General features: G+C 43.6%; 1 protein-coding gene across 1 annotated transcript in view; it reads left to right on the top strand.

The window, feature by feature from the left end:
* LOC137541204 (ectonucleotide pyrophosphatase/phosphodiesterase family member 7-like) overlaps positions 1 to 18730 on the top strand; it is a 70622-nt gene that overhangs the window by 35535 nt on the left and 16357 nt on the right. Inside the window, exons 3-4 of the mRNA XM_068262385.1 lie at positions 4547 to 5170; positions 13887 to 14124. Coding sequence (XP_068118486.1) covers positions 4547 to 5170; positions 13887 to 14124 — 862 coding nt within the window. The remainder of the gene's footprint in view (positions 1 to 4546; positions 5171 to 13886; positions 14125 to 18730) is intronic.

Here is an 18730-nt window from a genome sequence, read left to right as displayed (position 1 = left end):
ACTCATGGCCGCCATCTTGTGGCCAAAAAGTAAAACTACAACTAAAATTAAAAAAAATTAAAAATAACACACAATTACATTATAAAACTATACTTTACATCCCACCCTCCCAAAAATACCCAAATAAAATGTTTAATATAAAAAAAAAAAAACATTACAATAAAAAAAAAAAAAACATGTAAATATTTACCTAAGGGTCTAAACTTTTTAAATATCAATGTAAAGATGAAATATTTCTATATTTTTTTTATTTTAAACTTGTAAATAGTGATAGATGCAAAACGGAAAAAATGCACCTTTATTTCCAAATAAAATATTGTCGCCATACATTGTGATAGGGACATAATTTTAACGGTGTAATACCCGGGACATATGGGCAAATACAATACGTGAGTTTTAATTATGGAGGCATGTATTATTTTAAAACTATAATGGCTGAAAACTGAGAAATAATGATTTTTTCCGTTTTTTTCTTATTCTTCCTGTTAAAATGCATTTACAGTAAAGTGGCTCTTAGCAAAATGTACCCCCCAAAGAAAGCCTAATTGGTGGTGGAAAAAACAAGATAGAGATCAGTTCATTGTGATAAGTAGTGATAAAGTTATAGGCTAATGAATGGGAGGTGAACATTTCTCAAGTGAAAACAACGGAACCTGAATGGGTTAAGGGAGAAGGCTGCGGATTAAGAATTCAGAGGTCTGATAAAATGCTTTAGCTGGACTGTCATGGTCAGCCATTACCTCTGGTAAGCTTTGAGTTTTACTGTTTGCGGATGCACAGAGTGGCGGTGGTTTCTATACTTATAGCACGGGCTGGTGCTGTTATCTTTGGTGGGGGACTTTTAATGTATGGCCCCAACAGTATTACGCTATCTATTGTTTCTTTCATCTGAGTGCAACTAGGAGGAAGAAATTGGGCACGTGGGCCACATCCACCTTGTAACGCGAGTTTGCTGACTATAACTAATCAGCCTTTGGATCTGGTGAGAGTGATACTTATCAATGTGCTAACTGCATGTCATTGTTGAAGCGGAAAAGAGAACTTTTGGAAATGTCAGCGATTGTCACAGAGCAATGATATATGGACATCCGTGCAAACTGGGACTTATGTTCTAGCTGCTAGTTTTGTACTGATACTTTAAATTGACAGGTGTAGAGCGCCGCACATATTGTCTTTATCATTTGTATTCAGGGTGGTCATACCCACCCAGTTGTACGGCGATCCACGTGGCAATAGTTAGGTTTTTATCTGTGTATAGCTTGTGAGAGGAGCGCATATACCACATTTATCTTTAATATAGAAAAGTGCAATAGCGTAAGTTGAAAGTATCGGCATAAATGCAAATAAGGTACAAAATGCAAAAAACAGGAATATAAGTCCATTAGAAAGATAGACCATATCAAAAAGTGCAAGAGTGCAAATACATAACAGATAAACCATCATGGAAACAAACATTGTGCATAGTATAAATGTATATACAACAGTCCAAAGACATAAATAAAGTGCAGCAATATATAATTAATTGATAGTTACCAGCATAATTTATTATAAGCTAGTGACCATATGTTATGAGTATCCCCAAAGTGAAAAAAATCCATGTGACTAAAGCCTCAAGGTGAATTGTGAAGCCAGGTATGCCAGTGAGAGCCCACAGAAGTGAAAGAGAATATTGCTGAAACAGTGTCACCAGAGAAAAAAACATAGTGACATCTTCTCCTGTCCCCTGCGTTCTACAATGGTTGGGATTAAATTGTGATCATTAGAGACACAAAATGACAAGAACGCATATCAATACTGTGACGATGGATCCCTCTAAGGGTATCCATACACTAAGGGCTCATTAACACCTAGAGCGTTTTGCGTTTTTTTAAGTGCCGGCGATTTTCAAAATCGCCCTAAAAGTGCTTGTGCAATGATTCCATATGAGAGTGTTCACATCTGAGCGGTTTGATTCCGATCTGCTCAGCAAAGCTCTGCCTATACCATTTTCTAAGCGTTTTTGCTCAATAGAAGTTATAGGGAAATCGCAAAGAGCTTGAAAAAGCGCTTGGTATAGTGATTTGCCCAGCGCTTTTAAGAATAAATACATTGTATTTATTCTTTTCCGGGTCAAAAAGTTCACTTTCTGACTTGCGTCAGGAAGTGAAAAAACAAATTACTCTGCAAAAGTGCTTTGAAAAGCGCTTTATACAAAATCACAGCGTGCAGCTAAGCGCCGGGAGGATAAAAAAAGAAATTTTGATTTTAGATGTAAACAAAGCCTTATAGATGGCCACTCAAGGTGATTAAAAGATTGATCCCTCTCAGATCAGAATCTGATCCAACAGTCATACATCTGATCAAACTCTTCCACATACTGCACATAAGATGTCAGCATGAAAACTATTAAATATCTATGAACCATAGCATTGCATTGCTCAAAACTACTGGCCATTGATCCACCACCTCTCATGATCAATTTTTCCTGCTACACGATCAATCAATTCAATAAATTTCAGATGAAAATCAGTGTAATAATTGACTGGGCCAGCATTTTGGAACATTGATTTCTAGCAGATTGATCGAATCTGCCATAAATCAATGGTAAAAATCAATAGGTGTATGGACACTGTCAAGGACCGCCCCCCCCGGCGAGCCTGCAGAGACGGTTCCCGACTGGGGGTTGACTGTTTTGACCACATCGAGAGGGGAAGCAGCCTTATTTAAGCCAACACAAGGCTGTCACCCCTCAAGAACACTTCTCACTGCCACCACTAGTTCCTGCTAGACACTTCAACAATTTCCACTCTGCTGTCGAGTGGCCCGCACTCAGTCCAGCATTTTTGTATTTGGGTCAGCTGCGCGCTTAGGCCAAAATACGGGAACGCCACACACACAATGCAATCACACGGTAACAAGGCACTATCACAGCAGTACAATCAGGCACTTAACTTGTAACACAAATTACACTGCAGTCTCTCCAAGACTATGAGTTCCGTTAGTACTTCAGAAGTCAGGCTTACTACATAAATATTTAATATTCCAAAAAAGTGGAACAGTGCAGAAAGGAATATATACAAAAGATTTACAAAAAACAAGTAAAAATTACAAAGACACACGACAAGACAGTTTGCTCATAAACAAAATAAAAACGGGAATAAAACGTTACCAGCATACATATCAGAGCGTTCTTTGTGAGAAGCCCGCGGTTCCGAACGGTAGCCGGGGCACTTCTAGCGTGTTGCTAGCTCCTCAGAAAGTACGAGTCCTGAGTCTCTCAAGCCAATTTTTATAGCGAGCAGTGTATCCCAAGAGCACAAGTCCAGATATAATTTAATTTCCTCAGAAGGTTTGCACAGATCTCTTGTAATATCCTTGCTGGCTGTGATATGCAAATTCCAGAGGTTTCCTGTTCCGCCAGACTCAGTCAGTCCTGATTATCTTTTGGTACAACAGGGCCGTTTACATATATACAGAGTGAGGCAAATACCTCCAGCCCAACTGGTTGGATAATTGCCTAATTAAGAGATTCCTTGCTAGAGGCTAGGTAGATATTTCCTAATTAAATGTCCTGGTTTCTTTAGGCTATTCAACGTAGCTGGTCTATGCAAATCAGATTTACACTACTTTTTGAGGGGTGTAAACTTCTAATTTCCAGGTGACCATTCTTTCAACCTCAGCAGCCAGGCTGTCTCTCACAGACCTACACATATGACATAGTACACAGCAGACATAAAATGAAAAAAATATGACTTCCACGAGAAGCACATTCAAATGGCTGCTATATTAAACACAACATGACAGACACCTTTCGTCCAACCCAGGACTTCAGGAGAGGTGAGGTATCTAGACTTTCCCAGCACAATCCTTCACATGTCACGCTTTGTATTATTATTAATAATTGGATTTATATAGCGCCAGCATATTAAGCAGTGCTGTACAATATATAAGATTACAGCCGATGGTAACAGGGGTGATAGACAACACAGTGTAGGTAATAACCAATAAGATAAACAACACAATACTGGTAGTAATACAATGCCAGATCATACACTGGAGTGGTAGTCCCACTCCCAATAATAAAAGTTCACATTATTCTGGGTAGAGTGCACAATAAATTATTATACATAAGCCAAATGCTTACGATCAAGAGGTTCTCGGAAAAGAGAGTTAGGGCAGCTTTGAAGTGGGGTAGGCCTGCTTGAAGAAGTGAGTTTTGAAAGCTTGTTTGAAGGTATTGAAGGAGGGGGCAAACCTGATGGGCAGTGAGAGAGAATTCCACAGGATAGGGGCAGGTCTACTGAAGTTCTGTAGTCGTGCATGGGAGTGAGTGGAACTGTATTGAGGGGAGAGACACAGCATTCTGGCGGTGGATGGCTTGTGCCTGTACTTCAAAAAGGGGTAATGTAATAAAGAACACCATAATTGGAGGCACTATTATGGGGATAGTGTAAATGGAGGGCGATAAAGTAAATATAACATATAACAACATAATACCCTTGAAACCATATCTACATTAGCACTGTACCACAGCGATTATGTAATACTTTTTTTTTTTTTTTGGCAGGGCCTAAAAACTGGATCCCTTTTTTTTCCGGGAGGCAACGCGACTTACAGAGGGGAAAATGTGTACAGGAAGAGAGTGGAGACAAGTGGCCACAATTATGGCAATGAAACAGAGTGGGTAGAAAATGTAGAAACAGTGATGAAGTGGTTGACTGAAGAAGACTTGGATTTTGTGTCTCTTTATTTTGGGGAACCAGACGGCGTGGGACACAAGTATGGGCCGGAGTCACAGGAGCGCAAGGACATGGTCAGTCAAGTGGACCGTATGGTTGGTCACATTCGAAGTCGGGTACAACACTATGGCCTCCAGTCGAAGCTCAATATTATAATAACAGCAGATCATGGAATGACGACAGTACATAAAGGAACAGATGAAATTGTCCTGACATCACTCCCTGACTTTGCCTTTTCTGATTATCAGTTCCACCTAGTGGATTATGGGCCCTCAGGACTTTTACTGCCTAAGGAAGGAAGGCTAGAAAAAGCATATCAAATCTTAAAAGGTGCACATCCTAAACTAAATGTCTACAAAAAGGAGGAATTGCCAGAGAGACTGCATTACTCAAAAAATGACAGAATCCTTCCTTTAGTTTTATACGGAGATCCTGGTTACGTAATTCATGGGGTAAGATGTCGTGTTTTTTTATTATCTACCATAGGGGATGTAGGTGTCAGGAAACTTTCAAGAAGGCGTAAAAATGTAACTTTTATCATTAACTCCACCTGTTAGAGATGAACCACAAGTCCCAGGAACTTGCAGGTGGAAGAGTGTTAAAGGAAGCAAGCAAGCGTGCAGGATGCCTTGAGTTGTTAGTAACCGTAGACACAGACGCAAGGGCAGGGAGTCGCATTCAGTGACCGCGAGTGTCCATCATATGTCCGCTTCTAGCACTACCAAAACAGCCTCACCTCCATCTCAGTCACCGGAGTCTTCACCTGGCTATTCAGAGACACATAGCTGCCAGGCTAGGCTAAACGAGGGCCCTCATTCCACAGGACTTTGTAAAATTATCTACCAGTTATTCCATTCTAGAAAATAAGCATTTATGCATTTGAACTGTAGCAATGAAGTAGAAACAGAAAACAGCCACTACAATTGCTAGTGCACTGCTCAGAAGATTTTGCAATTGATGCTTGCAAGGAAGTTGGACTGTGTAGTATACTGCAATTAGGGCGTGCTCAAACCTATAGAGAAACACATCTTCAAGTATAGGTACATAAGGTAGAAATAGGTTGGCACATGCGGCTTTGCAAGTATAAAACAACTTTATTGAATCCAAGTAGTGTAGCAACACATAATATTCCATGATACAGATCAATCCTATCCAGTCCTGTAGTGCTGTGGAGTGAAGTGGGAACGGAGGGTGGCCTGACGACCGTTTCGCTCACTTGAGCATCTTCTGAGGCTCTGCACAGGAATGTTATGTGTTGCTACACTACTTGGATTCAATAAAGTTGTATTACCTGCATTTGAACTACGTTTACATTTTGCTTTATACGGCAACAAAGGAGACTATGAATCTCTTTTAATGGCTCATTCATACTGTGGCCTCAATTCACGGAGCATTATCAAACGTTTATCAAACACTTTATCAAACGTTTGATAATTTACCTTATGGGTAAAATCTCATTTTAAATTCACTAAGGTGTTATATATTTATCGAATGTTTTACCGATAAAACGTTCAACAAATATATAACACATTAGTGAATTCAAAATGAGATTTTACCCATGTGGTAAATTATCAAACGTTTGATAAAGTGTTTTTGAGGCCAGTGGGGTTGATTCACTAAACCGTGATAACTCATATCATGGGCGCAGTAGCGTTTTCGCGCACAAACGCGAATTTTCACGCACCATTCGCAAATTTTCACCCACAAAAATTTGTGAAATTCGCAAACGCACGTGAAAACGCTAGCGCAGCCGTGATATGATTTATCACAGTTTAGTGAAACAAGCCCTGTCTGTGCTACTGCCAGTCATGACACCCTGCTCATAGTGTGCAATCCACATAGTAACATGAAAGTCCATAGACTTATCATAGACATAGGTGAAAGTCCATAAAGGTTCCATAGACATTGGTGAAATTCCATAGATTTTCCATAGACATAGGTGAAAGTCCATAGATTTTAATGTTACCATTTATAGTACATCTGTGTCTCCGTGTTTACAGTGTAACGCCTCTGTTGGGTTATATTGTGTTGCAATTGCTGACGCCCATGCTACAAAGCACTGTGACGCACATGCAGGAAATCGCTAGTGCATGGGTTGTGTAATGAGAAAAATCCTAAAGGGTAACTACATTTTCAAAAAGAAATAACAGGCCCACAACATTACCACACCAGTTATATTGGCTTTGAACCAGTTGTAATAAGTAGCTATTTAGAAGGAAAAAGAGAAAATGAAAAGAAAGAAAATAAGAGAGAGGAATAAAGTTGGATAGAAGGTCTCACTCACCAAGAAAGGTTACACAAACTGAGTTTATCTAGCTCAAAAAGAGACAAATTAAAGGTGACCTAATAAACATGTATGACTATGTCCAAGAACAAAATAATATCTTAGTAAATGCCAAGTAAATTCATCAAAGGGATGAACATTTTCAGTTAGCAAGAAAAGTTAAACAAACTGAACTTATTCAGCTTGGAAAAAAATGACTGAGAGGTAATCAAATTAATATGTATAAATACATACTAGGGCATTATAAAAGTTGAACAAATTACTCATTTATTCCTAAGCATGTACAAAGGGCAAGAGGACATGAACTGTGTAAAGGGGAATTTTCGTTTGGATTAGAAGAGGTTATTTCACAGTAACAGTGATTAGGATGTGGAATATTTTACTACTGGAAGGAGTGATGGCAAAATTCTATATTTGCATTTAAAAGATGCTTACTTGCTTTCCTTAATTTGAAGGGCATCCACAGCTATGATTGTTGATTCAGTAAATGTGAGTTTCTGCCCTTGGGGGTAATAATTCTCCTAAAAATGACTTTTTAAGATATTCCACAGTTGTATTTTATATTGAAATCTACTTTTTAAGTTTTTACTGTTTCAATATTTTTGCTCAATGACGCATTCATTGAGGCATGCCAGAGCTAAAATCTATGACCTATTGACCCTTTTTGTGTCTTCCCTGCTCTCAGAAACCATTTTCTGCTAGGAAAATGTTTTATAGTTGTAATTTCATATCAGTGAGGGTCACGCTGTAGTCTGACCCAGTCCTGACAGGCACTGCCACTTACATACCTGATGTTTAACTCTTTTAGGCAGAGAAAGAAAAAAAGGAACACAGCAGATATTTGTATGCTTCGCACTGTACATACACATGGCTATCTCATCATGTCACATGTCACCTGCTGGCAGTTCCGCAGCATTCTAGCACCCCATAATATGCTCTGCAGTGTGGTTGGGAGGCTTGGGGCACTTAAAGGATACCCGAGGTGACATGTGACATGATGAGATAGATGATGAGTGTATATGTAAACCCAAATATTCGATCTTGTTTAGGTGACATTTTTGGATGACTCAAGTATAAGTACATTAAGAAAAGTGTGCCATTAAAGGCTTAAGTCCCCAAATGCAGCCATAGTACCATGTGGCCCCCAGGTAAAGCCATTAACACAGCTGGTAGCATGCAGGGCCGGTTCTAGACTTTTTGCTGCCTAAGGCAAATTTTTGAGGAACCCCCCCCCCCCCCCCCCCCATTTGGAATGATCACACAGCACCCAACAATTTAGTCTGCTTCATTTAATGTTCTCACATGACATGATGCAGCTCAACACAATAGCATACTGGCTGGCTGTGAGTCTGAGACAAACAAACTGTTCACCCTCAGCCACCCCATTCCTCCTCAGTCAGGGCAGCAGTGTCACCTCCTCCCTTCTGCTGGGCAAATCAAATGAAACACTGCTGCTTTCCTGCCTCCTACCTCCTCACTCACGGTCAGACTCCTCACACAGCACAGCAAGCTGCTTTTCCCCAATGATGACCTCTCGACCTCGCTCGCTCTCCTCTTGCTCCTCCTCCTACTCTGACTGCATGCCGTTAGTGTAAACACAGTGCAAACATGCTGCCCTTGTAATCTCTGTGCCTGATGCAAGTGTTTCACCCTGCTTCATGAGAGAACTGTCCCTGACTGCATGTGTAAAAAGGGGGAAGGGGTTGCACAAGTGCAAGTCAAATAAAATATGAGGTCTGCTCAACCAGCATTGTTAAAATGTTTACCATAACAGCCACTGAATGGCATGGGGAGAGTGCACAGAAGGGCACTAACAGCAGGGGTAAGCGGGCCTAAAATCATAACGTTATGGAATGCACAGTCACTCAGTTAAAACTTTGATTCATAATATAAAATATTATAATAAAGAAGAAGTGTTCACAAAGTATTAAATGTGTTATAATAAAGAAAGAAGTGACAGACGAAAAAGATTAAAATACAGAAGTATTTTTTTCCTTTTTTTAATACATTTTAAGTTTGCCTTTTTTTTTTTTTACTAAATAAGCAAGGGGTCAAAAGTGACTCTCTATATCAATTTACCTGGCTGGAAGAGGATGGAAATCTGAGGTACCCTTATTAAAGTGGGCTCCCAGATTCCAACATAAGCCCCAAGGGCCTATCCATAACATCCTACGTTTTAGCATCTTCTGGTTCCACTCTTGGGATGAAATTATTTGGATGACCAGACTTGGGCATGTTAACACTAGCAGTTATTTTGAAAGTCCTCCACTTGTAGACAAACAGTGACATGGCGGCTTTGTAATTCTTTAAAAAACAAACAAAAAAAAACAAACAAAATGTAAGGCTTGGTGGTGTATTCTCCACAGTCAGCATGCAACGCATGAGCTGGCGTGGAGGAGGTACACACACTAGCACCAGGAAACAGGCTATCCCTAGTATAGTGGAGGGGAGGACTGACTCCAATAGGAGATTGTGGCGCACAGAGCCGGTGCAGATCTGACAGCCACAAACAATGCTTTCGTTATAACGTCTCAGCGCAAAGTAGCGCTGAGCGCATAAACCAGAACTGAGGAGATCAGGACAGGTAGACAGAATGAACGCTTGCTAGCTAGCGGCTACTTAGCGACAGCAAGCGTCCAAAACCAGACAGACTGGAATGAGGCAGCCAATGCGATGCGGCGATGGCGTGCCTCACAAAGACAGGACAGGATAGTCAGAAAATAGCAGGATTAAGATAGATGAACGTAACACAGATAAATATACAATAAGTATGTTTTCCTAGCGCATTACAATTACAGCTATCAATGAAACTATTTGTAACGTCTGACTAACATATGTATATATCGGCAATGAACCGATATATGACATAAGCTGGAACACTGACTTAGACTGGAGCAATACAGGGAACAGGACTCAGAAGGATTCGCTATCTCTTCGCAGAGATGAACGCAATCCACAAACGGTAACAGAACAGGATTCAGAAGGATTCGTTATCTCTTCGCAGAGATGAACGCAATCCACAAGCAGAACCAGGAGCAGGGTAACTACCTCAGCACGGGTGGTCACGGTACGCGCAACCTACCAAAACGTGCTGGAAGCTGACTAACTGCACACAGGATATAAACAGTTAGTGTACGTATACATCAGCGACACTGATGTATTAACGTAACACAAATACAAGGAAAATAATAAACGTGCTGGTATGCATATATATTGGCAATGAACCAATATATGATGCAAAGACCAGCAAAGTATCTTTATAACAAGAAACACGATCGGGGGCTAAAGCGACAGCAAGGCAGGCTTAAGCTGAAGCTATGAAAACCCAAGGAAACCCTGCAGGAAGCAGATCTTTATACTGAGGTCATCCAATGGGAGCAGACATGCAGATTCCCACACAGGTGAATGATAATCAGTCACAAGCTGACAGCAGGGAAAGACAGACAAAGCTATGCAACTTGCATGGAAATAGATCAGAACTGCCTGAGCTGCAGCACTACTACTTCCAGTAATAGCTGCTGCAGCAGCGATCATTACACAAAACAACTACAATCTTCTTTTTGAAGGCTTCAGACAGCTCTTTGGATCTCACCATGGTGTTTACTCTCACCTCAACAGTGAGTACAATGCCAAGTAAAACATCTGAGGTTTAAATAGGGAAACTTCATCAGAGTTTACCTCAGATATTGCTATTACAAGGATTTACATGTAACTGGGGCTTCCTCTAGCCACCCATAGTCCATCCACTGTCACCTTCGTTCAAAAATCTACCTGAGCCAGTTGGGAACCATTGCGCAAGCACAGTCCCGGGCACATGCAACACTGTGACTATGCTTGTGAAGAACGCTCCCGGCCATGGGAGCATGACCGGGGGAGGGCGCAGGATCGTAACCGTGCACAAGCAATGGCCCACAACCCGGCTGTATTGCGGACTCCACTGCGGCAAAACAGAGGGGACCAAACAAACATGGAAGGAACAAATGAACTACAAGGAGCTGGAGGAAACCCCTTGTGATAACTGTTAAAGGTTTACTTTATAATTGCAGTGTAATAATACTCTAATCTAATCTAAATGTGCACCTGATATGATACAACTGTGTGTCATTTGGACAATTTTAAGTGGGAATAGTTGTGGAAGTGTTCTGTTTTACTCCTCTCCAGAAATAACATTATTGTGGAATAGCATTCTGCAGAAGATTTTTATTCTATTCTTTAGTTTTAATTGTTTAAGTATATTACTTGAATCCCCCAGTAATGTTAAAATTGAGATTAAATATCTATACCTACAATGTAAAAAAAATAATATTAATAGGGTATTCAAACTTTTTCAGATGACTATAAGATTCAGTAATCATTACTGTGACACTTTTGAAAACAGATGTTTAAAATCATTAAGGGAAGGTGGGGGGAAAGGCTGCACATCCCTAAACACATATTGCAATTGAATGGTTAATCGCACAGGCATACACCGCCTCTGCCAGACTGAAAAATGCATGCCCTGAATCCAAGACAAATGCTAACATTTATTAAGCTAGGAGGAACTTTAGCTTCCAATATGGTTTGCATGCAAAGTATATTATACTAGACACTTGCGCCACGGTGAGGCAAACCTCCGGGCAAGTGACCTAACCTAAATTTAAAACCTTGGGAGCAGCTAAGCAAAAAAATGTGTAACTTACATTTGGTTGAACAGCGAGGAGAACGCCAGCGCATACCACTAAGGCTGCATCTGAAATGACCACCAGCTCAGTGTGAAGCACCTAAATAGATTTTCTGCAGTTGTAACTATGTAACATGTCAGGTTAGCTGCTCCCAGCCCCTCCTCCTGAGTTTCCTGTTTGCATGATAAGTAGTAGCAGATTTGCATATGATTTGCATCTGAATTGAATGCGAAGTGTGCAGAAAATCTATTTAGGTGCTTCACACTGAGCTGGTGGTCATTTCAGATGCAGCCTTAGTGGTATGCGCTGGCGTTCTCCTCGCTGTTCAACCAAATGTAAGTTACACATTTTTTTGCTTAGCTGCTCCCAAGGTTTTAAATTTAGGTTAGGTCACTTGCCCGGAGGTTTGCCTCACCGTGGCGCAAGTGTCTAGTATAATATACTTTGCATGCAAACCATATTGGAAGCTAAAGTTCCTCCTAGCTTAATAAATGTTAGCATTTGTCTTGGATGCAGGGCATGCATTTTTCAGTCTGGCAGAGGCGGTGTATACCTGTGCGATTAACCATTCAATTGCAACATGTGTTTAGGGATGCGCAGCCTTTCCCCCCACCTTCCCTTAACTTTGTAACTATGTAACATGTCAGGTTAGCTGCTCCCAGCCCCGCCTCCTGAGTTTCCTGTTTGCATGATAAGTAGTAGCAGATTTGCATATGATTTGCATCTGAATTGATTGTGAAGTGTGCAGAAAATCTATTTAAGTGCTTCACACTGAGCTGGTGGTCATTTCAGATGCAGCCATAGTGGTATGTGCTGGCGTTCTCCTCACTGTTCAACCAAATATAAGTTACACATTTTTTTGCTTAGCTGCTCCCAAGATTTTAAATTTAGGTTAGGTCACTTGCCCGGAGGTTTGCCTCACCGTTGCGCAAGTGTCTAGTATAATATACTTTGCATGCAAACCATATTGGAAGCTAAAGTTCCTCCTAGCTTAATAAATGTTAGCACTTGTCTTGGATGCAGGGCATGCATTTTTCAGTCTGGCAGAGGCGGTGTATGCCTGTGCGATTAACCATTCAATGCAACATGTGTTTAGGGATGCGCAGCCTTTCCCCCCACCTTCCCTTAGCTTTGTAACTATGTAACATGTCAGGTTAGCTGCTCCCAGCCCCTCCTCCTGAGTTTCCTGTTTGCATGATAAGTAGTAGCAGATTTGCATATGATTTGCATCTGAATTGAATGTGAAGTGTGCAGAAAATCTATTTAGGTGCTTCACACTGAGCTGGTGGTCATTTCAGATGCAGCCTTAGTGGTATGCGCTGGCATTCTCCTCGCTGTTTAACATCATTAATTTAAGATAAATGAAAGAACAGTAGGTCCCACACCAGGGGCGTTGCTAGCACCAAAGATCAGTGGCACCTGCCCCGGATCTTTTCTGAGGTGCTCCAGATGTTCCCCAGGCAGAGTCAGCTGTGGTGCCTTAGTGGTGGTGAATGGAAGAGCAAATAGAAATCCGGGCACCAGCCAGCAGGATATGCTGCAAACAACACCTTTTATTCCATCCCCAAGATCCCTGACAGAGTATTGTAGAGGCCTCTACAATACTCTGTCAGGGATCTTGGGGATGGAATAAAAGGTGTTGTTTGCAGCATATCCTGCTGGCTGGTGCCCGGATTTCTATTTGCTCTTCCATTCACCATAAATATAACTCTATTGATCTGGTGGCACAGCCTTCAAGCCTTGCTACCCCCTTGGAGCTGCCAATCAGGGCATCTAGTGCCACCCTTTGTACTTCTCTTTCCCATTGTGCCTTAGTGGTGGGTATGCTGGGAGCTGTGGTGCATCAATCAGGGGTATGCTGGGCACTGTGGTGCCTTTATGGGGGCATGTAGGGAGCTGTGGTTCTTCTATGGGGGCATGCTGGGAGTTGTGGTGCCTTAATGGAAGGCCGGTGGGAACATGGCAGGGGGTCCACTAGATGGTCAGGGAATGTTATGGGGGAACTGCCAGATAACCTTGCATTAATGGAGAGGAGGTTTCATCCAACATTTTACTGGGCAGGCCTACTTAGACCGCTGTTAAGTTCATGTAAATTTGACCCCACCCATGACACATTCTGGTGTGCGGCCACACCCATTTTCCAGCTGGAGTGCCCAAAAGTGCCCCGGATCTCTTAGTATCCTACTGTCTCACACTAAGTAAATCTTTCTTGTTGTCTCATAGTATGCCAAGTTCCAACAAAATAAAGGTGAACATGGATTTGACAATGAGGTCATGGACATGAAAACCATATTCCGAGCTGTGGGTCCATCATTCAGAAAGGACCTAGTGGTGGAGCCTTTTGAAAGTATTCACGTTTATTCATTAATGTGTGAACTGTTGGGAATCAAACCAGAGCCAAATGATGGATCACTGGAAGTCATGCGAAATATGCTACTGACAACAAGTGAAGAGGATAAAGGTGTGTTTTTACTTGTAGCACTATATAGTCTTTTATAGCAGCATCAACGTAAACTTTGAAAAAAATCAGTTGATGTGCTTAAAGTGGAGCTGAACTCTTACACAGGACAGAAGGATAACATAGAGTAATGCACCCTGTATGTATTTATAGAGTTTAGCCTGTCTAATTCCACCTCATCTGTGACTAATCACAAGTTGTTACTTGATCTCTCAGCTGTGACAGATGACTGCCACGGCAGAGGGGCCGATTTGAGAGCACAGGATATAAACAATATGTCTGCTTCCATGAAACCAGGAAGTAGAAACACAGCAGATGTATTACAGAATTTATATCAGCTGTAACAAAGAAAGCATTTTCTTTAAAGGTTATTATGCTGTTGCATATCTTTTAGAGCAAAGAGGAAGTTCTGAGTTCAGGTCCACTTTAAAATGGAGTGGAATTGTATTTTGTACATTTTATTTTTGCATAAAACAACAGACCGATGTGTTATGATTCCAGCCAGTGGTGCTCATCCGAGCTAGGATATCCGAGATACTCGGATTTTTATCCTAGCTCTTTTTTCACTATTCGAGCTCGAATACCGAGCTCGAATAGTATTAGCTATCCGGGCTGTGCTATCTGAGAGCACTCGGATAGCAATCAGCTATCCGGAGATATCCGAGCTATCCTAGCTCAGATAGCGTCATCCGCTCAGATAGCATCACGTCACGTCACCTCGAGTCCTCACAAGCGAATCAGGGGGCTCCAAGCCCTCTGACTGCAGCCGATCACAGAGGGGGAGCCTGGCCAAGCCCCCCTCTATAAATAGCGGACGCCATGTTGCCTCACTCGTCCTGCTTGTGACTTACTGACTGACTGTACTGAGAGACTGCGACAGTGCTTTTTGTCTGTGTGCAAGTAGTGCATTTATATTGTTCTAAACCAAGCGTTTTTACACTCCAACACTTGATATTCAACTGTATTGCTTTGTATTGTAGATAGATTGTATTTTAGGCAGTTTAGTTTGTGTGATTAGGGACTAGGGAGGGAGACTGTCACTGGTGCTGCTGCAGCTGCAGCCAGCAGCTAGGCCCTGTGCCTAGGCAAGGCAGCCTGCCCTGCTCTGTGCTCTAGTCTCTAGTTACCTGTGCTCTCACCTGTCCTACTCTACTGTACTTCTGTGTTAGATAGATTATTATTGTACTATTTTGTAGTTAGCAAGGCCCAGCTTTATTGCTACACCTGTCCTGTATCTGCTCTCTGTAATCTAATCACACCTGTTCTATTGTTTAGCTAGATTCTTCTATTGTTTAGTAGTTAGTTACTGTAGTGTACTCTAGTCTGTGTATAGGGACCGTCCGTCACCACGTTACCTAGGGTCTTTGTGTGCACAGTGCACGTCTGCGATGTCCGCACCCTCTCGTTAGTGCTACACCAGTCCTATTGTTTATATTACTTGTATTGTGTATTCTCTGAATTGTACTGTAGTCTGTGTATAGGGACACCGTCAGTCAGCGCCAGCTAGGGTCTTTGTGTGCGCACTGCGCACTCTCTCGTTAGCGCTACACCGATCTCTGCTGTAGAGTACACCTGTCCGTCACCTCACACACCCACCACCACCAGTTCCACCCCATTAAAGTACCCCTCTTGTCCCACCCGCCTTTACATACATAAGTTTTTCTTTTCATTTGTATAATAATAAAAATATACGATGTCTGGCACTGGCAGCCGCGGTTTGGGCAGGGGCAGCAAGGGCAGCAAGGGCATCGCCAAGAGAGGAGGTCGTGGGCGTGGCAGCCGCGCCACCACCATGCGCAGTTCTGCGTCTGCACCAGTGACTATTCCGCCATTAGCCACTGGCCGTGGACGCCAACAGCTGGGAGTCACGCTGCAGAGACACGGCAGCAGCAGCAGCGTGTGGCGCAGATGTTCCTCCCACCGCCAGGTGTCACAAGAGCCCTAGTGGCTGACCGCGCTTAGCCTTCTAAACGGTGCCAGCGCACAGATCGTGCGAACTCTGGTCGCAGTCAATGCGCAGGAACCGTTAAGAATTAGCCGCAGACAACTCAGAAGGAAGCCTGTGAGACACGGGTGATTACCACTTCACCCACTGGTTCAGAGTAAACTGCCACCACCGCGGTTATCATGGGACCGTGGGGCCCACTAACTGACTGACTAATCCTGCGAATAAAACGGTTAAACACACGATATTCTGTCTAGCCAACAACAAACAAACAGTAGCGTATCTTCAGAGACCCGGGATCATTTCTGTGTGTGCTGATAAGCAGGGTAGCGAAACAGTGAATGACTTGGAGGAAGTCTTTTATTCACAGCAATATAAATAATTAATATATACAGACAATTATTAAAATCAACAATTATTAAAACAGTAATAGCCAGTATGAAAAATAAAAGAAGGGAGAAAAATACTTAGTTCCTGGAAAGATGTCCTTATTGTGGGAAGAATCATAAAGTTCTTGGTTTCAAAGTCCAGAGTTCAGAGTTCAGAGTTCAGACCAGGTGGATGCCAGCATATCCTCAAGCTGGCATCTGATGAGTGCAAGATGGTTCAGTGTGGAGGACACTGAGTTTGGGTCCTCAGCCATTCTTATGCCCCTGCTTCAGTAGGAGGGAGTGAGGGCGGGGAGCCATACACCCCCTTAGAAGATGAGATGAGCCCTCCCCTTATCCTGGGGGCTAGAAATCATATCTACCCATATATGGGCTCTATCTCACAGAACCGTACAGGTCAGGGCAGATTTATTAACATTTTCAGGTCTGTCTCGATTTACCCAGCGCCCTGATACCAGACATGAGGGGTGGGACCCCTGTGGTATCATCAGGGCATTTTCAAACTGCCTAACTGGCAGTCCTTACCTCAGAATGTTCTGAAACTTCCTCAGAACCAGCACCGGGGCTCATGCTACACTTCCCCCACGTTTGGTGAAGCTGCCATCTCAGGAACCCCAGAAATATTACAGATCTGGGAAGTTATGGATTATGCCATGAGACTTCAGGTTTATTCAGGGTGTGTTCTAGCTGCTAACAGCTGACTTTCCTTTGATCTTTACTAGGGAGCAAAGTGTCAAGACCTCCCGTGGATTCGTAGCCTGCTTGGCTGCACCTTGGCATCCTTTGGTTAATTAACATCTCCATGAGATCAGCTAAGTGTCACCTGGTTCCCAGAACCAAAAGGGAAATTGTGCCTTCCACAGGGAATATGTCCAAGCTAATTAACACCTTCCCCCCAGGCTGTCACTTCAGCTAAGACAGATCCCCCAGCTGTTCCTAGGCATAGGAATACTACACATCAAATCTTGGTTCTATTGATCTGAAGCGCAATCGATGCAGGAATCGAGTGCGATCGTTCTTTTCTTCACGGGCGGTTCCAGGGCGCGCCTGCGTCCCCGCAATCGTCCGTGACAGCAGGTCGTAGCCGTCCTATTGAGGAGAAGGACGCAGACTCTGTGGTGGAACTGATGGTGGATGAGCAGCCCACCATTAGCTCTGGAACCGAGTCCTCCACCCCCGCCACCACTCCTGTTCGCAAGTGCAGCAGCAGCCGACCAGCACTGCCTAGGGAGGAGGAGTGCAGTTCTCCAGCCCCAGCGGGCGACACCAGCACCCTGTCACTCAGCACCTTCCAAGCACAGCGGGGTTATGGAGTGCTGTTGCGGCAGAATTGGAGGAGGAAGGAATGCTGATGGGCACTTTGAGGGATGATGCTTTGGACAGTCAGACAGTGGTGACTGTCCATCCGCCCATGCATGCAGAAGGGGAGTTTGTGGGATCCCAGCAGGACATGTTTGCAGAGGGGGAGGATGATGATGACAAGGTGAAGGACAGAGGCTGGGTGCCAGATCCTGGGAGTGGGGATGTCATCAGCTCCGAGGAGGAGGAGGAGGATGCGTCTGTGGGCCTTGCTAGAAGGATCAGCATCGCAGGCATGGGCAGGATCACAAGTGGGCGTGGTATGCAGGCCACACAGCGTGCTGATCCGGAGACGAGTTCTGCCAGTGCCACCACCAGCCACTCCAAGAACCCCCCCAACCACCACAGGGAGACCAGCGGCAGCAGCACCTTCCAGCCGGAGGGGAAACTTCACCTCCCCAATTTGGCATTTTTTCAACCTGCCATATGTGGAGTGCAAGTATGCCACCTGCAACCAGTGCCGACAGCAGCTCAGCAGAGGGAAGGAGCCCTCTGCGTACGGCACCACCTCTCTGGTGACCCATCTGGCAGGGAAACACTTTCATGAGCATGAGGAGTTCATGAAGTTGAAGGCAGCTGGCAGTGGCAGACCCGCCACCACTGCGAAGTCGTCGGCAGCAGCCACCCGCCCCCCTCCACCTCCTCCAGCAGCACCAGCAGGAGTGCATCAGAAACTCACTGCTCCTCCTCCCTCTGCAACTCCTGCCGCCGACACTGAGGCCTGTTCTGGCAGCCAGTCCTCAGTGGCCTCCTCTGCTCCCTCCAGTGATTCCCGTGCCAGCAAAAGGCGTCGCCAGACCCTGCTCAGCGACACCTTCCAGGGGGTGGTCAGGGTTCTGCCTCCCAGCAGCCGTCGCGTGCGTCAGATGAACGGCTTGCTGGCACGGGCCATGTGCTCCCAACTCCTGCCTTATTC

The sequence above is a fragment of the Hyperolius riggenbachi genome, chromosome 12 (genome assembly GCF_040937935.1).
Source record: "Hyperolius riggenbachi isolate aHypRig1 chromosome 12, aHypRig1.pri, whole genome shotgun sequence".
NCBI lineage: Eukaryota > Metazoa > Chordata > Amphibia > Anura > Hyperoliidae > Hyperolius > Hyperolius riggenbachi.
This window is presented reverse-complemented; position numbering and strand designations above follow the sequence as displayed.